This window comes from Nerophis ophidion, linkage group LG20, assembly GCF_033978795.1.
Source record: "Nerophis ophidion isolate RoL-2023_Sa linkage group LG20, RoL_Noph_v1.0, whole genome shotgun sequence".
Classification (NCBI taxonomy): Eukaryota; Metazoa; Chordata; class Actinopteri; order Syngnathiformes; family Syngnathidae; genus Nerophis; species Nerophis ophidion.
The window spans coordinates 41,506,383-41,533,882 of NC_084630.1; the positions used below are offsets into that span (position 1 = coordinate 41,506,383).

A 27,500-nucleotide genomic window follows, 5' to 3' on the forward strand; every position below is an offset into this window, starting at 1 on the left:
ACTACTGTGTTTTAAACGTTACCATTCTGGCGACTGAGAGGCCATTTTCTCATAAGTGCGGCTGTTGTTGTTTCATAGTCAATTACTGTACATGGACATTCTCGCGTCAGAGCAGAGAGTTTTGATTTGTTTTTGTTTTTTTACATATCGTCATTTTTACAGTGTACAATTAAAAGTGATAACTCACTCAGACACTTCTTTTATTTAAAAAAAAGTGTAATGTATGATAATATATTATTTATTGCATTATTAGGAAACATGAATAATTAATAGCTTTTATTATTGCAGATATAACTACTTTCAAACTAAAGTTCATACCAATTTAACTGACATTACATTATCAGTATTAACAATATTATTATAGATTCTCTAAATTACTGCGATGAGGTGGCAGCTTGTCCAGGGTGTACCCCGCCCTCCGCCCGATTGTAGCTGAGATAGGCGTCAAAAAAATGTATCTGGAAAAAGTGGTTGGTGTGTGTGTATATATATATATAATATATATATATATATATATATATATATACATATACATACACACACACACAGATACATACTGTATATACATACATATATATCTCATTGCATTATGTACATATATATAAAAACATATATATATATATATATATATACTGTACATACACACATATATATATACACACATGTATATATACACATATACATCTCATTGCATTATGTATATATATATTTATATGTATAAAATATATATATATATATACATACATACATACATACACACACACATATATATATATATATACACACACATACATATATACACATACAGACATATATACATACACATCTATATACACACATATATACACACACACACACACACACACACACACACACACAGATACATACTGTATATACATACATATATATCTCATTGCATTATGTACATATATAAAAATATATATATATATATGTACTGTACATACACACACACATATATATATACACACGTATATATACACATATACATATATATCTCATTTCATTATGTATATATATATATATATATATATATATATATATATATATTAAAAATATATATATATCTCATTGCATTATGTATGTATGTATATATATATATATATATATATATATATATATTAAAAAAATATATATATATACACATACATACACACACACACACACACACATATATACACACGCACAAGTTTGTATATATATATATATATATATATATATATATATATATATATATATATATATATATATATTGTTTTTTTTCTTCTAAAAATACATTTTTTAAAAGACGTTTTTAGACCCGAAGGAGCTTTTCTAACCTGTTTTGAAAAACTTTCATTATAATTAATATACCCAAAAATACATTTCGAGAATCGGTTTGAATGGAAAATCTTGTTGAATGGAAAATCGATTCAGAATGGAATCGTCACACTTCCGTGACTTTGCTTACTTGGGTGTCAGATATTTCAGGAAGTAACCCAACACTTTGAGCGTCTGTACTCGTATTCCTTCACTCTTGGAGGCCAAAAGCTTGTAAATCACTCTGCAAAACACACAAAATGCAGTGAAAATAACCGAGGGCGACTTTGAGACGCAGCGCTGTGATGGGGACATTATTGAAACAGCTCTTTGTGCATGTTTCCTGGTTTACTACGCAATACCGAATGCCGTTGCGTTGGTCAAAGGCCTGCACCATGGATCCTGGGTGCTCAGACATCATTGCCACCAACAACTGCAGCACATCTATTAGATTGTCATCCTGGAGGACAAAAAGGACATTTACAGTGCGGTGGTACAATGGCGCTCTCTAGTGGCCAGACTGTGCCAAACAGCAGCTGACCTCATGCATGGTGAGGAGATAGTTGAGGATGCTCTGTAGCTCATCCTCCTTCACACCGTGGTCCTGCAAACACAGATGTGTATCAGCGTCAGGTGAGTATATCTCTGCACAATATTGTTCACGTCCACCCACCTTCATAATGAGCTGCTTGACAAACAAAAGCAGAAAGGCTCGCAAAGACAGTATTTCCTTCTGGGTGGGCCTCGGGCCGTCTGCAAATCAGTTCATGTTGATATAAAAACATGGGAATGCGTGCGAGGGAAGAAGGGGGGGAGGGGAGCAAGAGAGTCTCACCGAGGCCTTTGGACACGACGCCGCTGCGATCCTGCGGGTTGACGATCCAGTAGTAGTACTTGAGCGTGTGCATGACCTGCAGCACGGTGCCCACCCTGCGGATGGCGTTGTAGATGGTTACCGTGCTGATGAACTCCGTGGCCAGGTACGTGTACAGAGTGAGTTGCACCTGCAGATAATAATCATAGAAACACACAAAGGCATTTTAGACATCGCCATTGTTATCATCATCTTGATTGTTGGTATGTAATACAATTAGAGATGTCTGATAATGGCTTTTTTGCCGATATCCAATATTGTCCAACTCTTAATTACCGATACCGATATATACAGTGGTGGAATGAACACATTATTAGGCCTAATTGTGTTGTGATGCCAAGCTGGATGCATTAAACAATGTAACAAGGTTTGCCAAAATAAATGAACTCAAGTTATGGGAAAAAAATGCCAACCTGGCACTGCCATATTTATTATTGAAGTCACAAAGTGCATTATGTTAACATGTCTCAAAACAGCAGCTTGGAATTTGGGACATGCTCTCCCTGAAATAATCCACTACAACTATGGGAAATACTATACTTTGACTTTCACAAAGTGCATTATTTTTTTGGGGGGGTTTTTAAACATGCCTCAAAAGAACAGCTAGAAAAACAATGAAGGCACACAGCTTCAGTCCAGAGTATAACAGAGTAATAAAGTAAACAATAACATAGTCCTCCTTTAGTGCAAGACTGCCTGGCATACTGGATGACAGGGAATTATAAACTGGGCTCAATCTTCCCTGCTCTAACGTATTTGTACGAGTAACACAAATGTGCTGCAAGCTGGTGGGGAGTGCTTGAAGTGGCCTAGCAGTCAGTCGGAGCTTCTGAAATGCTGCGTTGAGTCAGGGCACCTCTGTTCACTGCAAGATGCAAAGTGTGCGCCATGCAGGGCAGACTAGCCACACCAAACTCCACCGTAGCTTTTGCCATACTGCGTGCGTTGTCCCTGACCACAGTGTGGGCTTTCGCCTTGGGGGGTGTTTTGTTGTATTTTTCTTTTTTCTCAGTGGAGTCTTAAAGCAACAACTATGTGGTACTACGTTTTTTCTGTGTTTGCTTTTTATCCATCATGCGCTTGTATTCATCGTGTATCTCATTTCGATTCTTGAAGAGGTGGGGAATTTAAATTGCTCGTATTAAAGTAAGACGTCTTGGTTCCTCCTCGCATAACCAACTTTTTGCAGTCATTGCCAATTGCCAGTTTTTTATCCGTCAGAGACACTTTAAAATATTCCCAAACCATAGATATTTGGTGTCGTTAGTCAGTCACCGAGGGAGTTAGTTAGTTATTAGCCACGGCTACAATACCAGCAACAACACACTATTCTTGTTGTTGTTGTTTTGCTACACTTGCGGTGGTTTGATGAGGTCATCAAGCATCGCCAGAAAACCTCTCATGCTGCAGTCGCGCTGCAACTCCTGTGTTGTGTGTGGGAGAGGGGAGGGGCTGCTGACTGGGAAACGCAACTGCTATGTACTTCTCCTTAAAGGGGAACATCATCACCAAACCTATGCAAGCGTCAATATATACCTTGATGTTGCAGAAAAAAGACCATGTATTTTTTTAACCGATTTACGAACTCTAAAAAGGTGAATTTTGGCAAATTAAACGCCTTTCTGTTTATTGGGCTTTTAGCGGTGACGTCAGAACATGACATAACACACCCGCCATTTTCATTTTCACATTACAAACACCGGGTCTCAGCTCTGTAATTCTCGTTTTTATTTCGACTATTTTTTGGAACCTTGGAGACATCATGCCTGGTGGGTGTGTTGTCGGAGGGTGTAACAACACTAACAGGGAGGGATTCAAGTTGCACCACTGGCAAGAAATCTGCCGCCAGACCCCCATTGAATGTACCAGAGTGTCTTCACATTTGACCGGCGATGCTAAGACAGACATGGCACAGAGATGTATGGATAACCTGCAGATGCATTTGCAACGATAGTCAACGAAATCACAAAGGTGAGTTTTGTTGATGTGGTTGACTTATGTGCTAATCAGACATATTTGGTCACGGCATGACTGCCAGCTAATGGATGCTAACATGCTACGCTAATCGATGCTAACATGCCATTTACGCTAGCTGTATGTACGTTTGAAACTAGATACCCACATTTAATGCGAAACAAACACTTACCAATCGACGGATTTAAGTTGCTCCAGTGTCACAAGATGCGAAAGTCCTGATCGTTTGGTCCGCACATTTTACCGGCGATGCTAATAAGGCAGCCATGCTATGGGCTACTTCATTAGGTACACGCACGCTATGGCCGAATAGCGTCAATAGCTATTCGCTCAATAGCTTCAATTTCTTCTTCAATTTCGTTTTCGCTATCTGCCTCCATACTCCGACCATCCGTTTCAACACATGCGTAATCTGTTGAATCGCTTAAGCCGCTGAAATCCGAGCTAATGTCGCTGTATCTTGCTGTGGTAACCGCCATGTTGTTTGTATTGGCAGCACTGTGTGACGTCACAGGGAAATGGACAGTCGCATCGCAAATAGCGAAAATCAAGAACTTTAAAGCTTTTTTTTTTTAGGGATATTCCGGGGGGTGTAAAATTTTGAAAAAAATTTAAAAAAATAGAACAAGCCACTGGGAACTGATTTTTATTGTTTTCAACCCTTTTGAAATTGTGATGATGTTCCCCTTTAAGTCCGTGTACCACTCCGTACAGCTGCGTTTTAAAAAGTCATTACTTTTATATGGGCGGTATAGCTCGGTTGGTAGAGTGGCCGGGCCAGCAACTTGAGGGTTGCAGGTTCAATTCCCGCTTCCGCCATCCTAGTCACTGCCGTTGTGTCCTTGGGCAAGACACTTTACCCACCTGCTCCCAGTGCCACCCACACTGCTTTAAATGTAACTTAGATATTGGGTTTCACTATGTAAAGCGCTTTGAGTCACTAGAGAAAAGCGCTATATAAATATAATTCACTTCACTTCACTTTTTGAAACAGATTCCGATCATTTCCGATATTACATTTTAAAACATTTATCGGCCGATATTATCGGACATCTCTAATTAGAATCCCAGTGGGAAAGTCCTGGTTATATTTTAAAGAGGCCGAATTATGCAAAACCAACTTTTCTTACCTTTTAGTTCCTGTTTTTGTGTGAATGTGTGTCCCAAAAATTTGAAATCCAACCCTGGAGGTATGGCGGAGATTTATATCAAACAATTTTGCCTTCTTTCCTACCAAACAAGCTATCTGGAATAATATAATAATGACTTAAAAATAAAGTTGTTTTTTTTGTGTAAACAGACATATAATCTATTTTGTTTCTAACCATTTCCGTAAAATGTCTGTTATTTATAGAATTGTTTTTAAATAATGAATTGTAATACATTTAAATTGTCCATTTTTTTTTAATTATTAACATTTTAATGACAAATATTATTACTAATATTATTCTAAAGGTGTTTTTTTTTTAGCCTAAACTATTTAAATTACCCAGAGTATTTATTTGTTCAAGGCGGGGGGCAGGGTTGGGGGACAGGGTTTGGTGGTAGCGGGGTGTATATTGTAGCGTCCCAGAAGAGTTAGTGCTGCCACGGGTTCTGGGTATTTGTTCTGCTGTGTTTATGTTGTGTTACGGTGCGGATGTTCTCCCGAAATATGTGTGTCATTCTTGTTTGGTGTGGGTTCACAGTGTGGCGCATATTTGTAACAGTGGTAAAGTTGTTTATACGCCCACCCTCAGTGTGACCTGTATGGCTGTTGACCAAGTATGCGTGGCATTCACTCATTTGTGTGTAAAAGACATATATATTATGATACTGGGCCGGCATGCTGTTTGTATGGAGGGAAGATGGACGGGACGACAGGTTGTGGAGGACGCTAAAGGCAGTGCTTTTAAGGCACGCCCCCAATTTTATTGTCTGGGTGGAAATCAGGAGAAAGGTTGCCCCAGGAGATTTTCGGGAGGGGACCAGAAATTCATGAGGGTTGGCAAGTATGCCAGGGACTGGGCCGATACAACGATATCAATATATGGATTGCAATAAACGCGTAATGGATATAAATGAAAAATGTGTTTGATATCTATGTTTTTTGGTGGCAGTAAACCGGAAGTTACAGTACAAGGTTGGTTGGCACTGTCGCTCTGGTAACCTAGCAAAAACAGGAAGTGATCACTCAGCAGTGGGAGGAACACGCTAACAACCAACCAGGTAACAGTATCAAGGTTACTAGCGCCATCTTGATGCAAACTAAAGATGAGTGCTGCAGAAAGCAAAGAAAAATGTCAATAAAATGGACCTTAGCCGCGCTCAACCTTTTTTCTTTTCAACCCTTGTCCGTTCCCTATTCGGGTATACAGAAACGATGTCCTGGGCATGAGGTTAAAGTGCATCCGGCAGTGGAGTCTTGGGGCACTAGGAGGTTAGCCCCTTTACTACTGTTACCCCAGGTGCCCCTTGGCAAAGGTCTAATACCTGACTGCCCCCGAGCCAGGCATACGATGAAGACCTCAACGGCGGAGCGGGCGGAAGACGGTAGATGTAAGAACCACCACAACGGCTGCGATGGCGGAAGAAGGCACCCCCACATCCATGTGGGCCCAGTTATGGGGAAATAACAACCCAAGACCTCAACGGTGGAAGAAGGCTGCAGCAGAAAAGGGTCCCCAGTCGTCTTGGACTCCATATGCCTTTGGACCCTGACCCGATTCTGTCAAGGGTGGTGTGTTGACTGTCTGTGCACCAGTCTCCACATGTTAAACTAAGTCACGCACAGGCATCCTCCATAAAGGGATACACCCCTACCAGGAGGATCGTCATACTCGTCCGAGTGACCGTCGATGATACAGAAACAACAGGAAGGAACTAAAGTGTAGGACTTTATAAGTAAAATAGAAGTACAAAACATGAGAAACGTGCTACCTCAAAATAATAGCAATTTGCTGTAATATTATTTAAATAATTACTGCATAACATCAACCAAATAAGAATGACAGAGCAGATTAAAAGTTACACAGACGTAACTTCCTGGCACTAACCCAGCAGTTTTCTCTCTTAGAATGTTGTTTTCATTGTTTGAGTCTTTTCCATGCTTGTGTTGACATTTCCTTTGCTTTCTGCCTTGACAACTGACAAGATTCTAATCAGAGGAAGGTTGGTAGAGCGGCCGTGTCAGCAATTTAAGGGTTGCAGGTTCGATTCCCGCTTCTGTCATCCTAGTCACTGCCGTTGTGTCCTTGGGCAAGACACTTTACCCACCTGCTCCCAGTGCCACCCACACTGCTTTAAATGTAACTTAGATATTGGGTTTCACTATGTAAAGTGCTTTGAGTCACTAGAGAAAAGCGCTATATAAATATAATTCACTTCACTTCACTACATTTTGAATAAAAATGTTTACATTTAATATACAGTACAGGCCAAAAGGTTGGACACACCTTCTCCTCATTCAATGTGTTTTCTTTATTTTCGTGACTATTTACATTGTAGATTGTCACATCAAAACTATGAATGAACACATGTGGAGTTAAGTACTTACCAAAAGAAGGTGAAATAACTGAAAACATGTTTTATATTCTAGTTCCTTCAAAATAGCCGCCCTTTGCTCTGATTACTGCTTTGCACACTCTTGGCATTCTCTAGATCAGGGGTCACCAACCTTTTTGAAACTGAGAGCTACTTCTTGGGTACTGATGAATGCCAAGGGCTACCAGTTTGATACACACTTAAATAAATTGGCAGAAATAGCCAATTTGCTCAATTTACCTTTACCTCTATGTTATTATTAATAATTAATGATATTTAACTTTGTGGAAACACTGATCGTCTTAATGATTTCTCACAATAAATATATAATTTTGATGACATGTTTTAAATAGGTTAAAATCCAATCTGGACTTTGTTAGAATATATAACAAATTGGACCAAGCTATATTACTAACAAAGACAAATCATTATTTCTTCGAGATTTTCCAGAACAAACATTTTAAAAGAAATTCAAAAGACTTTGAAATAAGATTTAAATTTGATTCTACAGATTTTATAAATTTGCCAGAATATTTTTTTTAAATTTTAATCATAATAAGTGAAGAAATATTTCACAAATATACTTCGTCGAAAAAACAGAAGCTAAAATGAAGAATTAAATTAAAATGTATTTATTATTCTTTACAATAAAAAAATAAATTAACTTGAACATTGATTTAAATTGTCAGGAAAAAAGAGGAAGGAATTTAAAAGGTAAAAAGGTATATGTGTTTAAAAATCCTAAAATCATTTTTAAGGTTGTATTTTTTTCTCTAAAATTGTCTTTCTGAAAGTTATAAGAAGCAAAGTAAAAAAAATGTATGAATTTATTTAAACAAGTGAAGACCAAGTCTGGGCTTCACGGTGGCAGAGGGGTTAGTGCGTCTGCCTCACAATACGAAGGTCCTGCAGTCCTGGGTTCAAATCCAGGCTCGGGATCTTTCTGTGTGGAGTTTGCATGTTCTCCCCGTGAATGCGTGGGTTCCCTCCGGGTACTCCGGCTTCCTCCCACTTCCAAAGACATGCACCTGGGGATAGGCCCCTCCCACCTCCAAAGACATGCACCTGGGGATAGGCCCCTCCCACTTCCAAAGACATGCACCTGGGGATAGGTTGATTGGCAACACTAAATGGTCCCTAGTGTGTGAATGTTGTCTGTCTATCTGTGTTGGCCCTGCGATGAGGTGGCGACTTGTCCAGGGTGTACCCCGCCTTCCGCCCGATTGTAGCTGAGATAGGCGCCAGCGCCCCCGCGACCCCAAAAGGGAATAAGCAGTAGAAAATGGATGGATGGATGGAAGACCAAGTCTTTAAAATATTTTCTTGGATTTTCAAGTTCTATTTGAGTTTTGTCTCTCTTAGAATTAAAAATGTCGAGCAAAGCGAGACCAGCTTGTTAGTAAATAAATAAAATTGAGAAAAATAGAGGCAGCTCACTGGTAAGTGCTGCTATTTGAGCTATTTTTAGCACAGGCCAGCGGGCGACTCATCTGGTCTTTACGGGTGACCTGGTGCCAGCGGGCACCGCCTTGGTGACCCCTGCACTAGACTAATTTCAAGAGGTAGTCACCTGAAATGGTTTTCACTTCACAGGTGTGTTTGAAGCTCATGGAGAGAATGCCAAGAGTGTGCAAAGCAGTAATCAGAGCAAAGGGTGGCTATTTTGAAGAAACTAGAATATAAAACGTGTTTTCATTTATTTCACCTTTTTAAGTAAATAACTCCACATGTGTTCATTCATAGTTTTGATGTGACAATCTACAATGTAAATAGTCATGAAAATAAAGAGAACGCATTAAATGAGGCGTGTCCAAACTTTTATTTTTCTTGCCTTCGATCGGTCATAAAAAAAATATCAATAATCAGCGATAGGCCGATATAAAACACTTTTATTGCGAGCCCTGTGAGGGGATGACTGTATTTTGATTTATGTTATTGGTCGACAAATTTGGGAGTTGCCACGGTTACCTTGGCAGGGGCGTGGATCCAGATGGCAGGGTTGAACAGAATGTGGTCGCACAGCTGCTTGAGCAACAAGATGCCGTTCTGCAAGTTGCTGAGGTATCTGGAGAAGGCCAGGACGATGTCCAGGACGGGCTGCGTCACGTGGACCTTGGAGGACTGCAGAAAGCGGGCAGAAATGAGCAGGAGGAGGGAAGGGGGAGAAGGACACTGCAAAAAGTGAAATCTAAGTAAGATTGAATATCTCAAATAAGGCTGATATTTGCTTATTTTCTGTCTGATAAGATACTTCTTCTCACTAAGCAGATTTGATGTTAGAGTGTTTTACTTGCTTTAAGTGTTTTGCTCCTAAATGATGTCAGTAAGATATTACAGCTTGTTGCTGAGATGTGATGACCTATATTGAGTAAAACATGCTTGAAACTAGAATATCAACTTTTGCAAAGCTGAGTCATCAACACTCAAATATAAAACTGCTTTTTTAAAGTAATCATTTATTTCAAGCATGGAAAAAAAAAAATGACTGACACAATTGTGTCTCATAATTGAAACGGATGACAACCAAATGGACTTTGCTGTTTTATTTTCAATAAAAACAATAGAAAATACAAACTCATTTTGTAGAAAAGTTGGCACAGTACAGCAAACTGACAGTTCATATTTAAACATTTAACATGTGACATTTCTAACTATTTTGAACAGAAATAGTTCATGCACGTTCAGATAAATTCTTCACAATTACAATTTTAAAAAAAAAAGTTGGTCGTTGGCTAGGCCATTCATCCATCCATCTATATCTATATCTATATATATATATTTATATACACACACACATACATATATATACATAAACACACACACACACATATATATATACTGTATATATATATATATATATATATATACAAACCCCGTTTCCATATGAGTTGGGAAATTGAGTTAGATGTAAAAACAAACTGAATACAATAATTTGCAAATAATTTTCAACCCATATTCAATCGAATATGCTACAAAGACAACATATTTAATGTTGAAACTGATAAACTATTTTTTTTTTTTGCAAATAATCATTAACTTTAGAATTTGATGCCAGCAACACGTGACAAAGAAGTTGGGAAAGATGGCAATAAATACTGATAAAGTTGAGGAATGCTCATCAAACACTTATTTGGAACATCCCACAGGTGTGCGGACTAATTGGGAACAGGTGGGTGCCATGATTGGCTATAAAAACAGCTTCCCAAAAAATGCTCAGTCTTTCACAAGAAAGGATGGGGTGAGGTACACCCCTTTGTCCACAACTGTGTGAGCAAATAGTCAAACAGTTTAAGAACAACCTTTCTCAAAGTGACATTGCAAGAAATTTAGGGATTTCAACATCTACGCTCCATAATATCATCAAAAGGTTCAGAGAATCTGGAGAAATCACTCCACGTAAGCGGCATGGCCGGAAACCAACATTGAATGACCGTGACCTTCGATCCCTCAGACGGCACTGTGTCAAAAACCAACATCAATCTCTAAAGGATATCACCACATGGGCTCAGGAACACTTCAGAAAACCACTAAATACAGTTGGTCGCTACATCTGTAAGTGCAAGTTAAAGCTCTACTATGCAAAGCGAACGCCATTTATCAACAACATCCAGAAACGCCGCCGGCTTCTCTGGGCCCGAGATCATCTAAGATGGACTGATGCAAAGTGGAAAAGTATTCTGTGGTCTGACGAGTCCACATTTCAAATTGTTTTTGGAAATATTCGACATCGTGGGGAAGCGAACCATCCAGACTGTTAGACGCAAAGTTGAAAAGCCAGCATGTGTGATGGTATGGGGGTGCATTAGTGCCCAAGGCATGGGTAACTTACACATGTGTGAAGGCACCATTAATGCTGAAAGGTACATACAGGTTTTGGAACAACATTTGCTGCCATCTAAGCGCCGTCTTTTTCATGGATTTTTCAAAATATTGACAAAAAAGGTCTCATATTTCTTTTTTCTACCAAGAAAAGAGCACTTGTTATTAGTGAGAAAATACTTATTTTAAGCTGTTTTTGGGTTCATTGAGGTTAGCTAATTTGACTTGTTTTGGTTAAGTCTTGACGAGCCAAATTTTCTTGTTCTATTGGCAGATCAGTTTACTTAGTTCAAGTAAAATCCCCCTAACTTTTGTATTTTTTTTTTCTTGTTTTTTAACACTGACTTTTTGCAGTGCACATGCAGACTCAGGTGAGGAGGAATTACTCTTTTGCCTTGGAAGCACCCAAAAAAAAAATGTGCATTTGCACTTCCTACCTTCTCCAAAGTGTACCCGATGACCAGGAAGCCCTTGCAGGCCAGAACCTGCTCTTGCATAGCCACTGAGTTCTTCAGGAGCTCCATGACAAAGGACAGCAGCGTGCAGCTAGAAGGCAAAACACCAAACAGTCAGAGCGGTGACAGACAGTAACAATAATCTGCGTGAGCTGCTGACAAAGCCGGGAGTGTGAAGGGCGCACACGACATGGGATGTGATTGAATGAGGGTGTCGTGTCCCCGTTGTGCTGGCGGAACACCATCGTGAGGCGATGTCGCCTGGAAGAAAGGCGAGCGCAGCGGCAGATGTGGAGCTCCAAAACGTGACGCCATTCCGGTTATAATTGCCAAGCAGGAGTGCGAATGATTGAATACAAGTGTCGCCATCGTACTGTCAGACAAATTTAATGTTAAAATTAGGGCTGTCAAACTATTAAAATATTTAATCGGGATGAATCGCATTTTGCTCATAGTTAACTCGAAATTAATCTCGATTATCGCAGGTTAATAAAATCTTTCTTCATTAGTAAGTGTACCATGGACGGATCATTTTATTAAGTTTTTAAAAGTATGAATAGACAGTTTGTTTGCTTTAAAGACATGTTTATCAAACATTTTACAAGAAATGGACATAAACTCGCTTTTATCCATCCATTCATTTTCTACCGCTAGTCCCTTTTCGGGGTCGCTGGATCCTATCTCAGCTGCATTCGGGCAGAAGGCACTCTGGACAAGTCCCCACCTCATCACAGGGCCAACACAGATAGACGGACAACATTCACACTCACATTCACACACTAGGGACCATTTAGTGATGCCAATCAACCTATCCCCAGGTGCATGTCTTTGGGGGTGGGAGGGGCCTATCCCCAGGTGCATGTCTTTGGGGGTTGGAGGAAGCCGGAGTACCCGCAGGGAACCCACACAGTCACGGGGAGAACATGCAAACTCCACACAGAAAGATCCCGAGTGCAGGATCGAACCTAGAACATTCGTATTGTGAGGCAGACGCACTAACCCCTCTCCCCTCGTGATGCCCAACACGCTTTTAATGACGGTGAAAAAAAAAAAAAAAAGTTTCAGAATTTAGGAGCACATTCATTCAGGGGAGAGGAGCTACACATCCATGTTTAGATACCAGTTTTGCACATTAATAAAACAAGATATGGATTGTTATGATCATGGTTTGATTGTCAAAGATGTTTGGTTATGTAATCTGTGATATTTCAACCTGAAAAAATACTTCTGATATTCTGTACATTACATGTTGAACAAGTGAATGATATTCATATTGCTATATTGGGTAGAAACGCTCTATACAAGACAAGTGTTGTTCATTTAGCTTCTTCTACTTTTTAATAAAGTATAATATTCAAACTGCTAAATATTCTGTAACTAAAGACTCTCAACCACAACATGTTATAAAAGAAAACAAATAATATTTCAGCCTGCCACAAAAATTCCCCCCTCTATTGCTCATTTAGTAGAAATATCACAGATTACATTACAAAACATCATTCACAGTAAAGCATGATCGTAAGGTGAGCCATTTTTCATTTTGGTTAGCTTAGCTTATTTAGAATTATATTTTGAAAGCTGGAAATGCGTGATTGGTTTGAAAAAGAGGTGTCTTGACATGATTTGACGACAGACAGACTCTTTGCAACAAAAAAGTTCCTCTCAACTACCAATCTTCATTTTTCCCGAGCTTGTACCCCATCTCTACATTTTACGCAAAGGATTTGCCAAAAAGAGACAACTGGAAGGTTTACAAGAAGCCTAAAACAAAATTACAAACAGGAAATCTTAAAATCTACCATATCAGATCATTGCAAAATAATAACCACATCATGGACCGGGACAACGGCAAAATCATCGGCACAGAAATGAACACATTCAAACGATGGATTAAGGAGGTGTGTGAATGTGAGTGTGAATGTTGTCTGTCTGTCTGTGTTGGCCCTGTGATGAGATAGCGACTTGTCCAGGGTGTACGCCGCCTTCCGCCCGAATGCAGCTGAGATAGGCTCCAGCATCCGCCGCGACCCCGAACGGGACAAGCGGTAGAAGATGGATGGATGGATTTGAAGTTATCCGCACTGTTGATTGCGCGACAATTTCTGGGATGATTACTAATGACGATGGATTAATTTGATTAAGTGCCTTAACTTTGACAGCCCTCAGAGTACGCTACCATGATGAGTGTGTGTTGCCATAGTTACCAGACAGAGGTGTCCAGCTCGTGGCTGGAGGGCTGGCACAAATCCAGCTGTGCAAAGAGTGGGAAGAGGACCTGCACTCCGCCGATGGAGTGTATGCCGCTCTGAACCGAATGAGTCACCACCGCCTTCACATCCTACAGACACAGTGTTAAACCTGATCATTAATATGCACCAATATTTACAGTCCCGATGCCACCTTTTCACTCCTGACACAATATTATATATACAGTCATTGATCCCATTAAATATCAGCAGGAATCAAATGTACTTTCATTATGTTGTGGTGTGAAATGCTAGACAACGCTTGACCAAGTGAAATTGAAGGGTAGGCATGAAAAACACTTCCTTATTCATTGGAATGATGCGGCCTTTAAGTTAAAGCAGAGTGGTAAATAGTTTTGGCCGACGTATGAAAGAAAGTTTGATCACATTACGCCTGCACTGGCTTCCTGTGCACTTAAGATGTGACTTTAAGGTTTTATTACTTACGTATAAAATACTACACGGTCTAGCTCCATCCTATCTTGCCGATCGTATTGTACCATATGTCCCGGCAAGAAATCTGCCTTCAAAAGACTCCGGCTTATTAGTGATTCCCAGAGCCCAAAAAAAGTCTGCGGGCTATAGAGCGTTTTCCGTTCGGGCTCCAGTACTCTGGAATGCCCTCCCGGTAACAGTTCGAGATGCCACCTCAGTAGAAGCATTTAAGTCTCACCTCAAAACTCATTTGTATACTCTAGCCTTTAAATAGACCTTTTTAGACCAGTTGATCTGCCGCTTCTTTTCTTTTTTCTCCTATGTCCCCCCCTCCCTTGTGGAGGGGGTCCGGTCCGATGACCATCGATGAAGTACTGGCTGTCCAGAGTCGAGACCCAGGATGGACCGCTCGCCTGTGTATCGGTTGGGGACATCTCTACGCTGCTGATCCGCCTCCGCTTGAGATGGTTTCCTGTGGACGGGGCTCTGGCTGCTGTCTTGGATCCGCTTTGAACTGAACTCTCGCGGCTGTGTTGGAGCCACTATGGATTGAACTTTCACAGTATCATGTTAGACCCGCTCGACATCCATTGCTTTCGGTCCCCTAGAGGGGGGGGGTTGCCCGCTTCTGAGGTCCTCTCCAAGGTTTTGAAAAGGATTCTGTATTCATTCAATACATAGATTTCAGCAGGATCTACCCCAGTCTGCTGACATGCTAGCAGAGTAGTACATTTTTGTAAAAAGCTTTTATAATTGTAAAGGACAATGTTTTATCAACTGATTCCAATAATGTCAATTTGTTTTAACTATTAAACGAACCAAAAATACGACTTATTTTATCTTTGTGAAAACATTGGACACAGTGTGTTGTCCAGCTTATGAGATGCCATGCAAGTGTAAGCCACTGTGACACTATTGTTCTTTTTGATTATTTGTATAAATGTCTAATGATAATGTCAATGAGGGATTTTTAATCACTGCTATGCTGAAATTATAACTACTATTGATACTGTTGTTGATAATATTCAATTTTGATTCACTACTTTTGGTTTGTTCTGTGTGGTGTTTGTGTCTCCTCTCAATTGCTCTGTTTATTGCAGTTCTGAGTGTTGCTGGCTCAGGTTTGGTTTTGGAATTGGATTGCATTGTTTCGGTATTGCTGGTATTGATAAAAAAAAAAAAAAAAATATAAATAGATTTTTTTTAAATGAGAATCGCGATTCATATTCGAATCGATTTTTTCCCACACTCCTAATATGTACAGTACAGGCCAAAAAGTCTGGACACACCTTCTCATTCAATGTGTTTTTCTTTATTTTCATGACTATTTACATTGTAGATTGTCACATCAAAACTATGAATGAACAAATGTGGAGCTACCGTATTTTTTCGGACTATAAGTCGCAGTTTTTTCATAGTTTGGCTGGGGGTGCGACCTATGTGTGAAATTATTAACACATTACCGTAAAACAGGGGTGCCCATTACGTCGTTTGGGAGCTACCAGTCGATCGTGGAGGGTGTGTCAGTAGATCGCAAACCTAGCATTAAAAAATAAACCTAAAAATTTGTGATCATCTATTTTTACGACGACGTCACTTTCGTCACTTGAGAGACGCTGGCTGCTGTCAGATCATTATTAAGAAAACAAGATCGACAGGAAGGCGAGAAACACTTTTTATTTCAACAGACTCTCGCCGTACCTGCTGTCAAAACTCTAAAGACAGACTGCACAGTTGCTGTCTTCACAATAAAATCCCTGCTTCATCCTGCCTGGGCTAACAGGAAGCTAGCGTGCACAAGATAGCAAGCTACATAGTTTTCCGCCAATGTATTTCTTGCAAAATGTATAAAAACGAGTATGGAAGCTGGACTAATAAGACGCCAAAAATTAACCGCTTTCATGTGGTATTAGACAGAAAGGAGAACTTTTTTTCTCCTCCATTCGAAAATGTGGACTTTATCAGCACTACTGTCTGATTCCAATCAATGCAAGTCATCAGAATCAGGTAATACACCAACTTATATTCTTGTCTTCATGAAACAAAGGAATCTATATGTGTTACACATGCTTGTGTTATCATTAAACACCTTTAACGTGTTAACCAAAACGTCTCTTTCATGAATAATTAAATATAAATTATATATATATATTGTGTATATATATATATATATGAATGAGGTAGATTCCTTCGACTTGGTCAATTGAAAAGTAGCTCGTCTGCAGAAAAAGAGTGGGCACCCCTGCCGTAAAATATCAAATGATATTATTTATCTCATTCACGTAAGAGACTAGACGTATAAGATTTCATGTGATTTATGGATTAGGAGGGAGAGATAGTTTGGTAAAGGTATAGCATGTTCTATATGTTCTAGTTATTTGAATGACTCTTACCATAATATGTTAGGTTAACATAGCAGTTGCTTATTTATGCCTCATATAACCTACACTTATTCAGCCTGTTGTTCACTATTCTTTATTTATTTTTAATTGCCTTTCAAATGTCTATTCTTGCTGTTGGGTTTTATCAAATACATTTCCCCCAAAAATGCGACTTATACTTCTGTGTGACTTATATATGTTTTTTTCCTTCTTTATTATGCATTTTCGGCAGGTGCGACTTATACTCCGAAAAATGGGGTATGTACTTAACAAAAAAAGTGAAAATATGTTTTAAATTGGAGTTTCTTCAAAATAGCCACCCTCTGCTCTGATTACTGCTTTGCAAACTCTTGGCATTCTCTCCATGAGCTTCAAGAGGTAGTCACTTCACAGGTGTGCTTGAAGCTCATGGAGAGAATGCCAAGAGTTTGCAAAGCAGCAATCAGAACAAAGGGTGGCTATTTTGAAGAAACTCGAATACAAAACATGTTTTCAGTTATTTTTTTTGTGAAGTACATAACTCCACATGTGTTCATTCCTAGTTTTGATGTGACAATCTACAATGTAAATAGTCATGAAAATAAAGAAAACACATTAAAAGAGGTGTGTCCAAACATTTGGCCTGTTCTCTCTCTCTCTCTCTCTCTCTATATATATATATATATATACATATATATTCGTCAATACTCAAAAAAATTTAATCAAATTCAATAAATGATTGTATAGTATCATACCTTCTTGTAGTAACAGTGTGCAGGTTTAAGCTTGGTTTTCATTTTGGGAGCGTGTATTGGAATTAACATTGGATGTGTTTCAAAGATGCAAATATCGGTCACACATTCCTCCACGTTTCACACAAGCGCTCATTAGTGTGGGGCAGACACAATCATTCTCTAACTAAATGAGTGCTGGCATAAAAATAACAAAACCTACAGCAAGTGAGAAAATTAGTAGAGATCAACTGATATGTATTTTTTCAGGGCCAATAAGCATTGTTAGAAGTCAAGGAGGCCGATAACCGATATTTGGAGTAAAAGTTATTTAAACATGGAAAAATGCTGGACCATTTTGTTTACCTTCATTACGTGTGTCTAAGAGGAGCACCAACATTTGCACTTCAAAACAAGGGTAATCTCCTGGGAAAATTGGTAAAAATATGGAATTTCTCTACGACAAAATAACTCACCATTAAGTCAATTGTATACAATTTAATAGCAGCTTAGAGATTTAATACATTGTAAGGTTTTCTCATGAGGAACCCTGAATTATTGCCAATATTTTGATAAAAAATATTCTGGGCTCTTTTAAGTAGTTTATAGTTGTGTCATTTTTCAAGCTGGCTGACATCATTTCTTCGGGATGTTACAGAAAGTATGAGAATGTGTGAGCTGCTGCGGGCTCTTTATTTATATAAATAAATATTTACACAAATTTTTGACTTTTTAGCCTCGCTAACGCTGCAGTAGGGAAAAAAGGGAACTTTTCTCAAGCCGGGACTACAGTGGTTATTACTATCTACTTCACTAATTATTTTTTATATACTAAAGACAGGTATCACATGAATATTATCAGGTTTGTACCAAAATGTATTTCGATACTTTTCAAAATAAAGGGGACCACAAAAAATAATATTATTGGCTTTTATTTTAACAAAAAATCTTAGGATACATGAAACATATGTTTATTATTGCAATTTAGTCCTTAAATAAAATAGTGAACATACTAGACAAATTGTCTTTTAGTAGTAAGTAAACAAACAAAGACTCTTAATTAGTCTGCAGTAACATATTGTGTCATTTATACACCTGTTATTTTGTACACATTATAAAGGACAAGCTGTAAAAATGTATTATTAATCTACTTGTTCAATTAGTGTTAATATCTGCTTACTTTCTGTTTTAAAATGTTCTATCTACACTTCTGTTAAAATGTAATAATCACTTATTCTTCTCTTCTTTGATACGTTACATTAGTTTTGGATGATACCACACATTTAGGTATCAATCCAATATGAAGTAGTTACAGGATCATACATTGGTCATGATTTAAGAATATGAATAAAAAATAAAAATAAAAAAGATTTTGTGACAATAAAAAATATAGATGTAGTCATGGTAGTATCGACTTGATACGCTCCTGTACTTGGTATCATTACAGTGGAGCTCAAGGCATTTGTTTACATTGTGCCGGCGGTGAGCTATTGTATGTTTAGCATGTTTAGCTATGCCTCGTCCTGCAGTGATAATGTGCTTGTAAGAAACTTACTCTATTTGTTGCCATGGAGGCGAGGATTAGTGATTTAGAAGTAGCTAAACACTGTGGATGGATGTTAGCTGCTAGTAAGATAGCCATGTCTTAAAGCAGCTCTTCCTGAGGGTGTTTTAGTTTTATAACTTCACCTTTATCTTTACTTTTTACACCAAAAAGCGTTCAATCTCTCTTTTTTGTCTACACACTGTGTCTGCTTGTAAGTACTCTGTGATTGTGCACTGCCGAACATGCTCCTCTGCTCTTAAAAACCAGCAATGTCATAACTGTCATGCCCATTAAAAATAAAATATGGGGAACCTGGTACTTTTCAAAAAGAGTATAGTACCGTTTTTGATTCATTAGTACCGCGATACTATACTAGTACCGGTATACCGTACAACCCTAGTATATAGTGTATCTGCTGATGTAGTTAAGTTGTAGTTAGACTAATAAAAAAGCCGAAACCGATATACGTCAAAATGCCAAATGTTTAAAATCGGTGCGGGAGATAGCAAGTTATGTATAAAGTGTCGAGCAGCTGAGGGAACTGTTGTTAACTTATTGTGGGAATGTCAGAGAATAAAATAGTTATGGTTGAAAACAACAAAAGAAGCGGTCACATTCCTAAATACTAACACCCCAATGACACTGCAAACTTGCATTCTTGCATCAATTTAGTAACGTGTCGTTAAAAAGTAAAAATGCATTTCTTTCAATATGCGTCATAACAAAAAGGGTAATATTAAAAAAATTGATGGATGTTGATAGTCCAACTCATACTGACTGGTATACACACACATAATACATACTGACGGGTATACACACACATAATACATAACGACGGGTATACACACATACTAAATACTAACTGCTATACACACATATTTTTTGGACTATAAGTCGCAGTTTTCTTCATAGTCTGGCCAGGGGTGCGACTTATACTCAGGAGCTACTTATGTGTGAAATTATTAACACATTGCCGTAAAATATTAAATAATATTATTTAGCTCCTTCACGTAAGAGACTAGACGTATGAGATTTCATGGGATTTATGGATTAGGAGTGAGAGATAGTTTGGTAAAGGTATAGCATGTTCTATATGTTATAGTTATTTGAATGACTCTTACCATAATATGTTAGGTTAACATAGCAGTTGCTTATTTATGCCTCATATAACCTACACTTATTCAGCCTGTTGTTCACTATTCTTTATTTATTTTAAATTGCCTTTCAAATGTCTATTTTTGCTGTTGGGTTTTATCAAATAAATTTCCCCCCAAAATGCGACTTATATATATTTTTTTCCTTCTTTATTATGCATTTTCGGCCGGTGCGATTTCTACTACGGAACGACTTATACTCCGAAAAATACGGTAATACATACTGACTGGTATACACACACAATACATACTGACTGGTATACACACAATACATACTGACTGGTATACACACACAATACATACTGACTGGTATACACACACAATACATACTGACTGGTATATACACACATAACACACACTGACTGGTATACACACACAATACATACTGACTGGTATACACACAATACATACTGACTGGTATATACACACAATACATACTGACTGGTATACACACAATACATACTGACTGGTATACACACACAATACATACTGACTGGTATACACACACAATACATACTGACTGGTATATACACACATAACACACACTGACTGGTATACACACACAATACATACTGACTGGTATACACACAATACATACTGACTGGTATACACACACACAATACATACTGACTGGTATATACACACAATACATACTGACTGGTATACACACACAATACATACTGACTGGTATACACACAATACATACTGACTGGTATGCACACACAATACATACTGACTGGTATACACACACAATACATACCAACTGGTATGCACACACAATACATACTGACTGGTATACACACACAATACATACCAACTGGTATACACACACAATACATACCAACTGGTATACACACACAATACATACCAACTGGTATGCACACACAATACATACTGACTGGTATACACAAGCTATGGAGATCATATCAGTAGAAAAAAACTGCATTTAATTGAGATAATAATGAGTCATATATTGGAATATGGGATCCATTATTTAAATTAGTTTTAACTATTAAATTAACCAAAAATAGGACTTATATTATTTTTGTAGAAAATATTGGACACGATGTGTTGTAAAACTCATGAGATGCGATGCAAGTGTGACAATATTCTTCCTTTTTTACATGTTTTAATTAGATTTTTTATAAATGGCTGTGATGATCATGTAAATGAGGGATTTCTAATTAATTCTCATTAATATTGATACTGTTGTTAATATTATTCATTTTTGTGTGACTACTTTTGGATTGTTTTGTGTCATGTTTGAGTGTTCTCTCAATTACCTTATTTTCCGCACTATATGGCGCACCTAAAAACCTCAAATTTTCTCAAAAGCTGACAGTGCGCCTTATAATGCGGTGCACCTTATATATGGACCAATATTGAGCCACAACAGGTCTCGCAACTACGGTAAGCAGCCGCCGACTTAATTCTCCCCCGTAGAAGAATAAGTGCGCTTCTTCTTCTATCTTTCCTGTGATAAAATGGAACCAAGGTGATCAAAAAGGTCAACCAAAGAACGAGATTCCTCTACAGAATCTCCTCTCTGGTCAACAAAAGCACCTTGAGGATTCTAGCGGGAACTCTCATTCAACCCTTCTTCGATTACGCTTGCACCTCCTGGTACCCCAGCACCTCCAAAACCCTCAAATCTAGACTCCAAACATCCCAGAATAAGCTAGTCCGGTTATTTTAGACCTCCACCCCAGATCACACCTCAATCCAACCCACTTCTCCAAAGTGGGCTGGCTCAGGGTGGAGGACAGAGTCAAACAACTTGCACTGAGCCTAGTCTATAAAATCCGCTACACCTCCTTGATACCGAAGTACATGTCAAACTACTTCCTTAACGTAAATGACCACCATAACCACAACACCAGGGGGAGCGCCACAAACCACGTTAAACCCAGATTCCCATCTAACAAAGGTCTTAACTCATTCTCTTTCTATGCCACATCAATGTGGAATGCACTCCCAACAGGTATAAAAGTAAGTGCATCTCTATATTCCTTCAAAAGCGCTCTAAAACAACACCTCCAGGCAACTTCAACACTTTACTAATACCCTCCTCCATTCACATCCCATCTCCCCGGATTATAAACAACTCAAATGTACTTCTAATGTATATACTTGTTCTTATGCTATGTGAACTCACTATGTTCTCTGCTGGCTGTACATATCCTACTAAATAAGACCTACACTGTTTCAATGTCCACATTTCTCTGTTGATGCAATTGTTGATGACTGAAGTTCTGATATCAACCAAAGCTCCTCATCCCACCCCCCGGATTGTAAATAATGTAAATAATTCAATGTACATACTATGATGATTAACTTGTGTGATGACTGTATTATGTTGATAGTATATATTTGTACCATGAATTGATTAACGTGGACCCCGACTTAAACAAGTTGAAAAACTTATTGAGGTGTTACCATTTAGTGGTCAATTGTACGGAATATGTACTGAACTGTGCAATCTACTAATGAAAGTCTCAAACAATCAATCAATCAAACGATAAGCAGCCACCAACTTCCTTTTCCCCCGTAGAAGAAGAAGCACGCGGTGCATGCTGGGATATATGACTGCGGGAGGCGTGCCGTTTCTGTGTCTTTATGTAAAGACCCCAAAATGGCTTCTATTAAGAGACACTCTTACGACGCAGAGTTTTTACTGAAGGCGATCAGTCACACAGTAGAAGACGGGAATAGAGCAGCAGCGAGAGAATTGAACATTAACAGCAGCGACACTGACTCCTTTAATGACAACGTTGACGAAACGGAGCCGGACATGTTGGATGCAGTATTCGCCCAACTGTTTGATTGGAACACTGAAGGAGAAGAATTTGAGGGATTGGTGGATGAGGAATAACTTAATAAAGTGAGCTTTACATTTTTATTTTGTGTGTTGTGTTGTGTGACATTATCCTTTGAGCAACGTTGAGTTATTGATATATTATGGGACCTAAGGTATTTATACTCTACCTAGATGATATTTGTTCAGTATCTAATAAATTGAAATGTATTATGTTTGGAGATGATACAAATGTATATTGTTCAGGAGAAGACTTGAAGGAAGTGTTGAGGATAATAGAGGTTGAGTTAATTCAGCTAAAAAAATGGTTTGATATTAATAAGTTATCATTAAATGATAAGAAAACTAAATTTATGGTGTTTAGTGGTGCAAGGACAAATTGTGAAGCAAAATTTAAATTAAATCAAGTGGAAATTGATAGAGTATATGAAACTAAATTCTTGGGAATAATAATTGATCATAAACTGTGTTGGAAACCGCATATTGAATATATAAAAGGAAAAATATCCAAATCTATTGCTATTCTTTACAAAGACACACGCTGAATAAGACATGCCTGCATATGTTGTATTATTCTTTTATTTTTCCATATTTAACGTATTGTGTTGAAATTTGGGGAAATGTTTATAAAACAAACATAGACCCAATAATAAAACTTCAAAAAAGGGTCATTAGAATAATACACAAAGCCTTCTACTATGAACATACCAATCCATTATTTATGAGTTCAAATGTGTTAAAATTTTCAGACATTGTGTTTTTAAAAACAATGGAAATTATGTTTCGAGTAAAGAACAACAGCCTTCCAGCTTGTATTCTCAGGCTATTTCATTTAAGAGGAGAAAACTATCATTTACGGGGGATATCGATTTTTGAAATAGGTAAAACGAGAACAAACATAAAATACAAATGTATTACAGTTTTAGGAGTTAAATGGTGGAAGAAGCTCAGTGATGAGCTGAAGACATGCACTTCTTTGGTAAGGTTTAAGAAAACATTGAAAGGTGAAATAATTGAAAATTATAAAATATAGTAACAATTACTTTCATCCCATTGATTTTTGATTTTTTTTTTTTTTTTAACGTTGATGTTCCAGGCAATCTAATCTTCTGTGAAGGTATAGGATAGGCAAATATAAGCTTTGGCTTCAGCCTATTTCTTTTTTGGACATTATTTTTCTTTTCTTTCGTGTGTAAATGTGCATTATTGTATACATAGAACATGTACTGTAAAACTGATCACACACAATGGTTGATTGATTTGATTGATTATATGACCGAAATAAACTCATTTCATCCATCCATCCATCCATTTTCTACCGCTTATTCCCTTTCGGGGTCGCGGGGGGCGCTGGCACCTATCTCAGCTACAATCGGGCGGAAGGCGGGGTACACCCTGGACAAGTCGCCACCTCATGGCAGGGCCAACACAGATAAACAGACAACATTCACACTCACATTCACACACTAGGGCCCATTTTAGTGTTGCCAATCAACCTATCCCCAGGTGCATGTCTTTGGAAGTGGGAGGAAGCCGGAGTACCCGGAGGGAACCCACGCATTCACGGGGAGAACATGCAAACTCCACACAGGAAGATCCCGAGCCTGGATTTGAACCCAGGACTGCAGGACCTTCGTATTGTGAGGCAGACGCACTAACCCCTCTGCCACCGTGAAGCCCAAAAAACTCATTTCATTCATTCATTATTATTGCTTTGCACTATTTCCATCCATCCATCCATCCATTTTCTACCGCTTATTCCCTTTTGGTGGTCGCGGGGGGCGCTGGCGCCTATCTCAGCTACAATTGGGCGGAAGGGGGGGTACACCCTGGACAAGTTGCCACCTCATCGCAGTGTTACTATATTGTGATTGCACTAACGTTGGATTTACCGTAACAGTATTAGACTGTTTTTTTACGTGTTTCTTGAATCGGGGAAAATAATAAAACAGCTGTTTATTCATTTTGGGAGTGAACGGAGTTGTCAGAACGCTGGTTTGTAATCTATTAATAAAGTTTGACTGACCTGACTGTTTTGTTGACATTCCCTTTAGCGCAGCTCCATCTAAAGCAGAGGTAGGGAACCTATGGCTCTAGAGCCAGATGTGGCTCTTTTGATGACTGCACCTGGCTCTCAGATAAAGTAATGAATAATTCCGCTGGTAATCACAGTGTCAAAAATAACGTTCAAAATATAAAACATTCTCATGCATTTTAAATCCATCCATCCAGTTCCTACCGCACCAGTTCAACAAGTCGCATTAATGGTAAGAAGTATTTTATTTACTGTTGGTTAGCTTCAGAATAACAGTTTTATTAAAAAGAATAAAATACTTATTATACTCTAAAAATGTTGCTCTTACTTAAAAATGCAATCATTGTTGTATTCAGTCTTAAAAAAAATATTATACGGCTCTCACGGAAATACTTTTTAAAATATCTGGCTAGTATGGCTCTCTCAGCCAAAAAGGTTCCCGACCCCTGATCTAAAGGATGCATAACGTAACCCCAGCCTCTACTGTAGCATCTATTCTATGCACCTTATATATGAACAAAGTTTTAAAATAGGCCACTCATTGAAGGTACGCCATATAGTGTGGAAAATTCGGTACTCTGTTAATTGCTATTCTGAATGTTGCTGGTTTTGGAATTAGAATTGTATTACTGTAACGTATTATTTTCGGGTCTCCCCATGTCTAGCATTAAAAGATTACAGTTGGTACAAAATGCGGCAGCTAGACTTTTGACAAGAACAAGAAAGTTTGATCACATTACGCCTGTACTGTATATACCTTTATATACATATATACATACATATATACCTATACTGTATATACCTTTATATACATATATACATACATATATACCTATACTGTATATACCTTTATATACATATATACATACATATATATCTGTACTGTATATACCTTTATATACATATATACATACATATATACCTATACTGTATATACCTCTATATACATATATACATACATATATACCTATACTGTATATACCTTTATATACATATATACATACATATATACCTATACTGTATATACCTTTATATACATATATACATACATATATACCTATACTGGCTCACCTGCACTGGCTTCCTGTGCACTTAAGATGTGACTTTAAGGTTTTACTACTTATGTATAAAATACTACACAGTCTAGCTCCATCCTATCTTGCCGATTGTATTGTACCATATGTCCCGGCAAGAAATCTGCGTTCAAAGGACTCCGGCTTATTAGTGATTCCCAAAGCCCAAAAAAAGTCTGCGGGCTATAGAGCGTTTTCCGTTCGGGCTCCAGTACTCTGGAATGCCCTCCCGGTAACAGTTCGAGATGCCACCTCAGTAGAAGCATTTAAGTCTCACCTTAAAACTCATTTGTATACTCTAGCCTTTAAATAGACTCCCTTTTTAGACCAGTTGATCTGCCGTTTCTTTTCTTTTTCTTCTATGTCCCACTCTCCCTTGTGGAGGGGGTCCGGTCCGATCCGGTGGCCATGTACTGCTCGCCTGTGTATCGGCTGGGGACATCTCTGCGCTGCTGATCCGCCTCCGCTTGGGATGGTTTTCTGCTGGCTCCGCTGTGAACGGGACTCTCGCTGCTGTGTTGGATCCGCTTTGGACTGGACTCTCGCGACTGTGTTGGATCCATTATGGATTGAACTTTCACAGTATCATGTTAGACCCGCTCGACATCCATTGCTTTCCTCCTCTCCAAGGTTCTCATAGTCATCATTGTCACCGACGTCCCACTGGGTGTGAGTTTTCCTTGCCCTTATGTGGGCCTACCGAGGATGTCGTGGTGGTTTGTGCAGCCCTTTGAGACACTAGTGATTTAGGGCTATATAAGTAAACATTGATTGATTGATTGATTATTATTGTGTATTATTTTATTGGACTGATTAATAAAAAAGCCAAATTTGGGCCGGGCCCATCTCTAGAAACAAAAGTTACTTTGTCAAGCGTTTTCTTGACCAAAAAAAGCTTGTGTTTCTATAATCAGCAGACGTGGAGGTGTTTCCAGCAGGTGCAGTCTTTAATTGAAAAGACGCCAACTGTGTCTCTCTGGTTAGCGTGATGGAGCACAGAAAGGTGTTGGTGGAAAGAACTGAACGGGCCCACGGGGCAAGAAGGTTACCTGAAGCATGAGCGCGTGTGGCGAATGGACAAAAATGGATGCGTTGTCCTTTGGGGAGGACTCCAGGCAGAGCTGGGCGTCTGTGGCACGAGGAT

General features: G+C 38.5%; 1 protein-coding gene across 1 annotated transcript in view; it reads right to left on the minus strand.

Annotated features, from left to right (window-relative positions):
• lrba (LPS-responsive vesicle trafficking, beach and anchor containing) overlaps nucleotides 1–27,500 on the minus strand; it is a 971,728-nt gene that overhangs the window by 847,213 nt on the left and 97,015 nt on the right. Inside the window, exons 9-17 of the mRNA XM_061881243.1 lie at nucleotides 27,406–27,500; nucleotides 14,166–14,299; nucleotides 11,944–12,052; nucleotides 9,656–9,808; nucleotides 2,153–2,321; nucleotides 1,991–2,070; nucleotides 1,859–1,921; nucleotides 1,680–1,777; nucleotides 1,469–1,561 (exon numbers count right to left, since the gene is read on the minus strand). The exon at nucleotides 27,406–27,500 is cut by the window's right edge and continues 103 nt beyond it. Of these exons, the coding sequence (XP_061737227.1) occupies nucleotides 1,469–1,561; nucleotides 1,680–1,777; nucleotides 1,859–1,921; nucleotides 1,991–2,070; nucleotides 2,153–2,321; nucleotides 9,656–9,808; nucleotides 11,944–12,052; nucleotides 14,166–14,299; nucleotides 27,406–27,500 (994 nt within the window). The remainder of the gene's footprint in view (nucleotides 1–1,468; nucleotides 1,562–1,679; nucleotides 1,778–1,858; nucleotides 1,922–1,990; nucleotides 2,071–2,152; nucleotides 2,322–9,655; nucleotides 9,809–11,943; nucleotides 12,053–14,165; nucleotides 14,300–27,405) is intronic.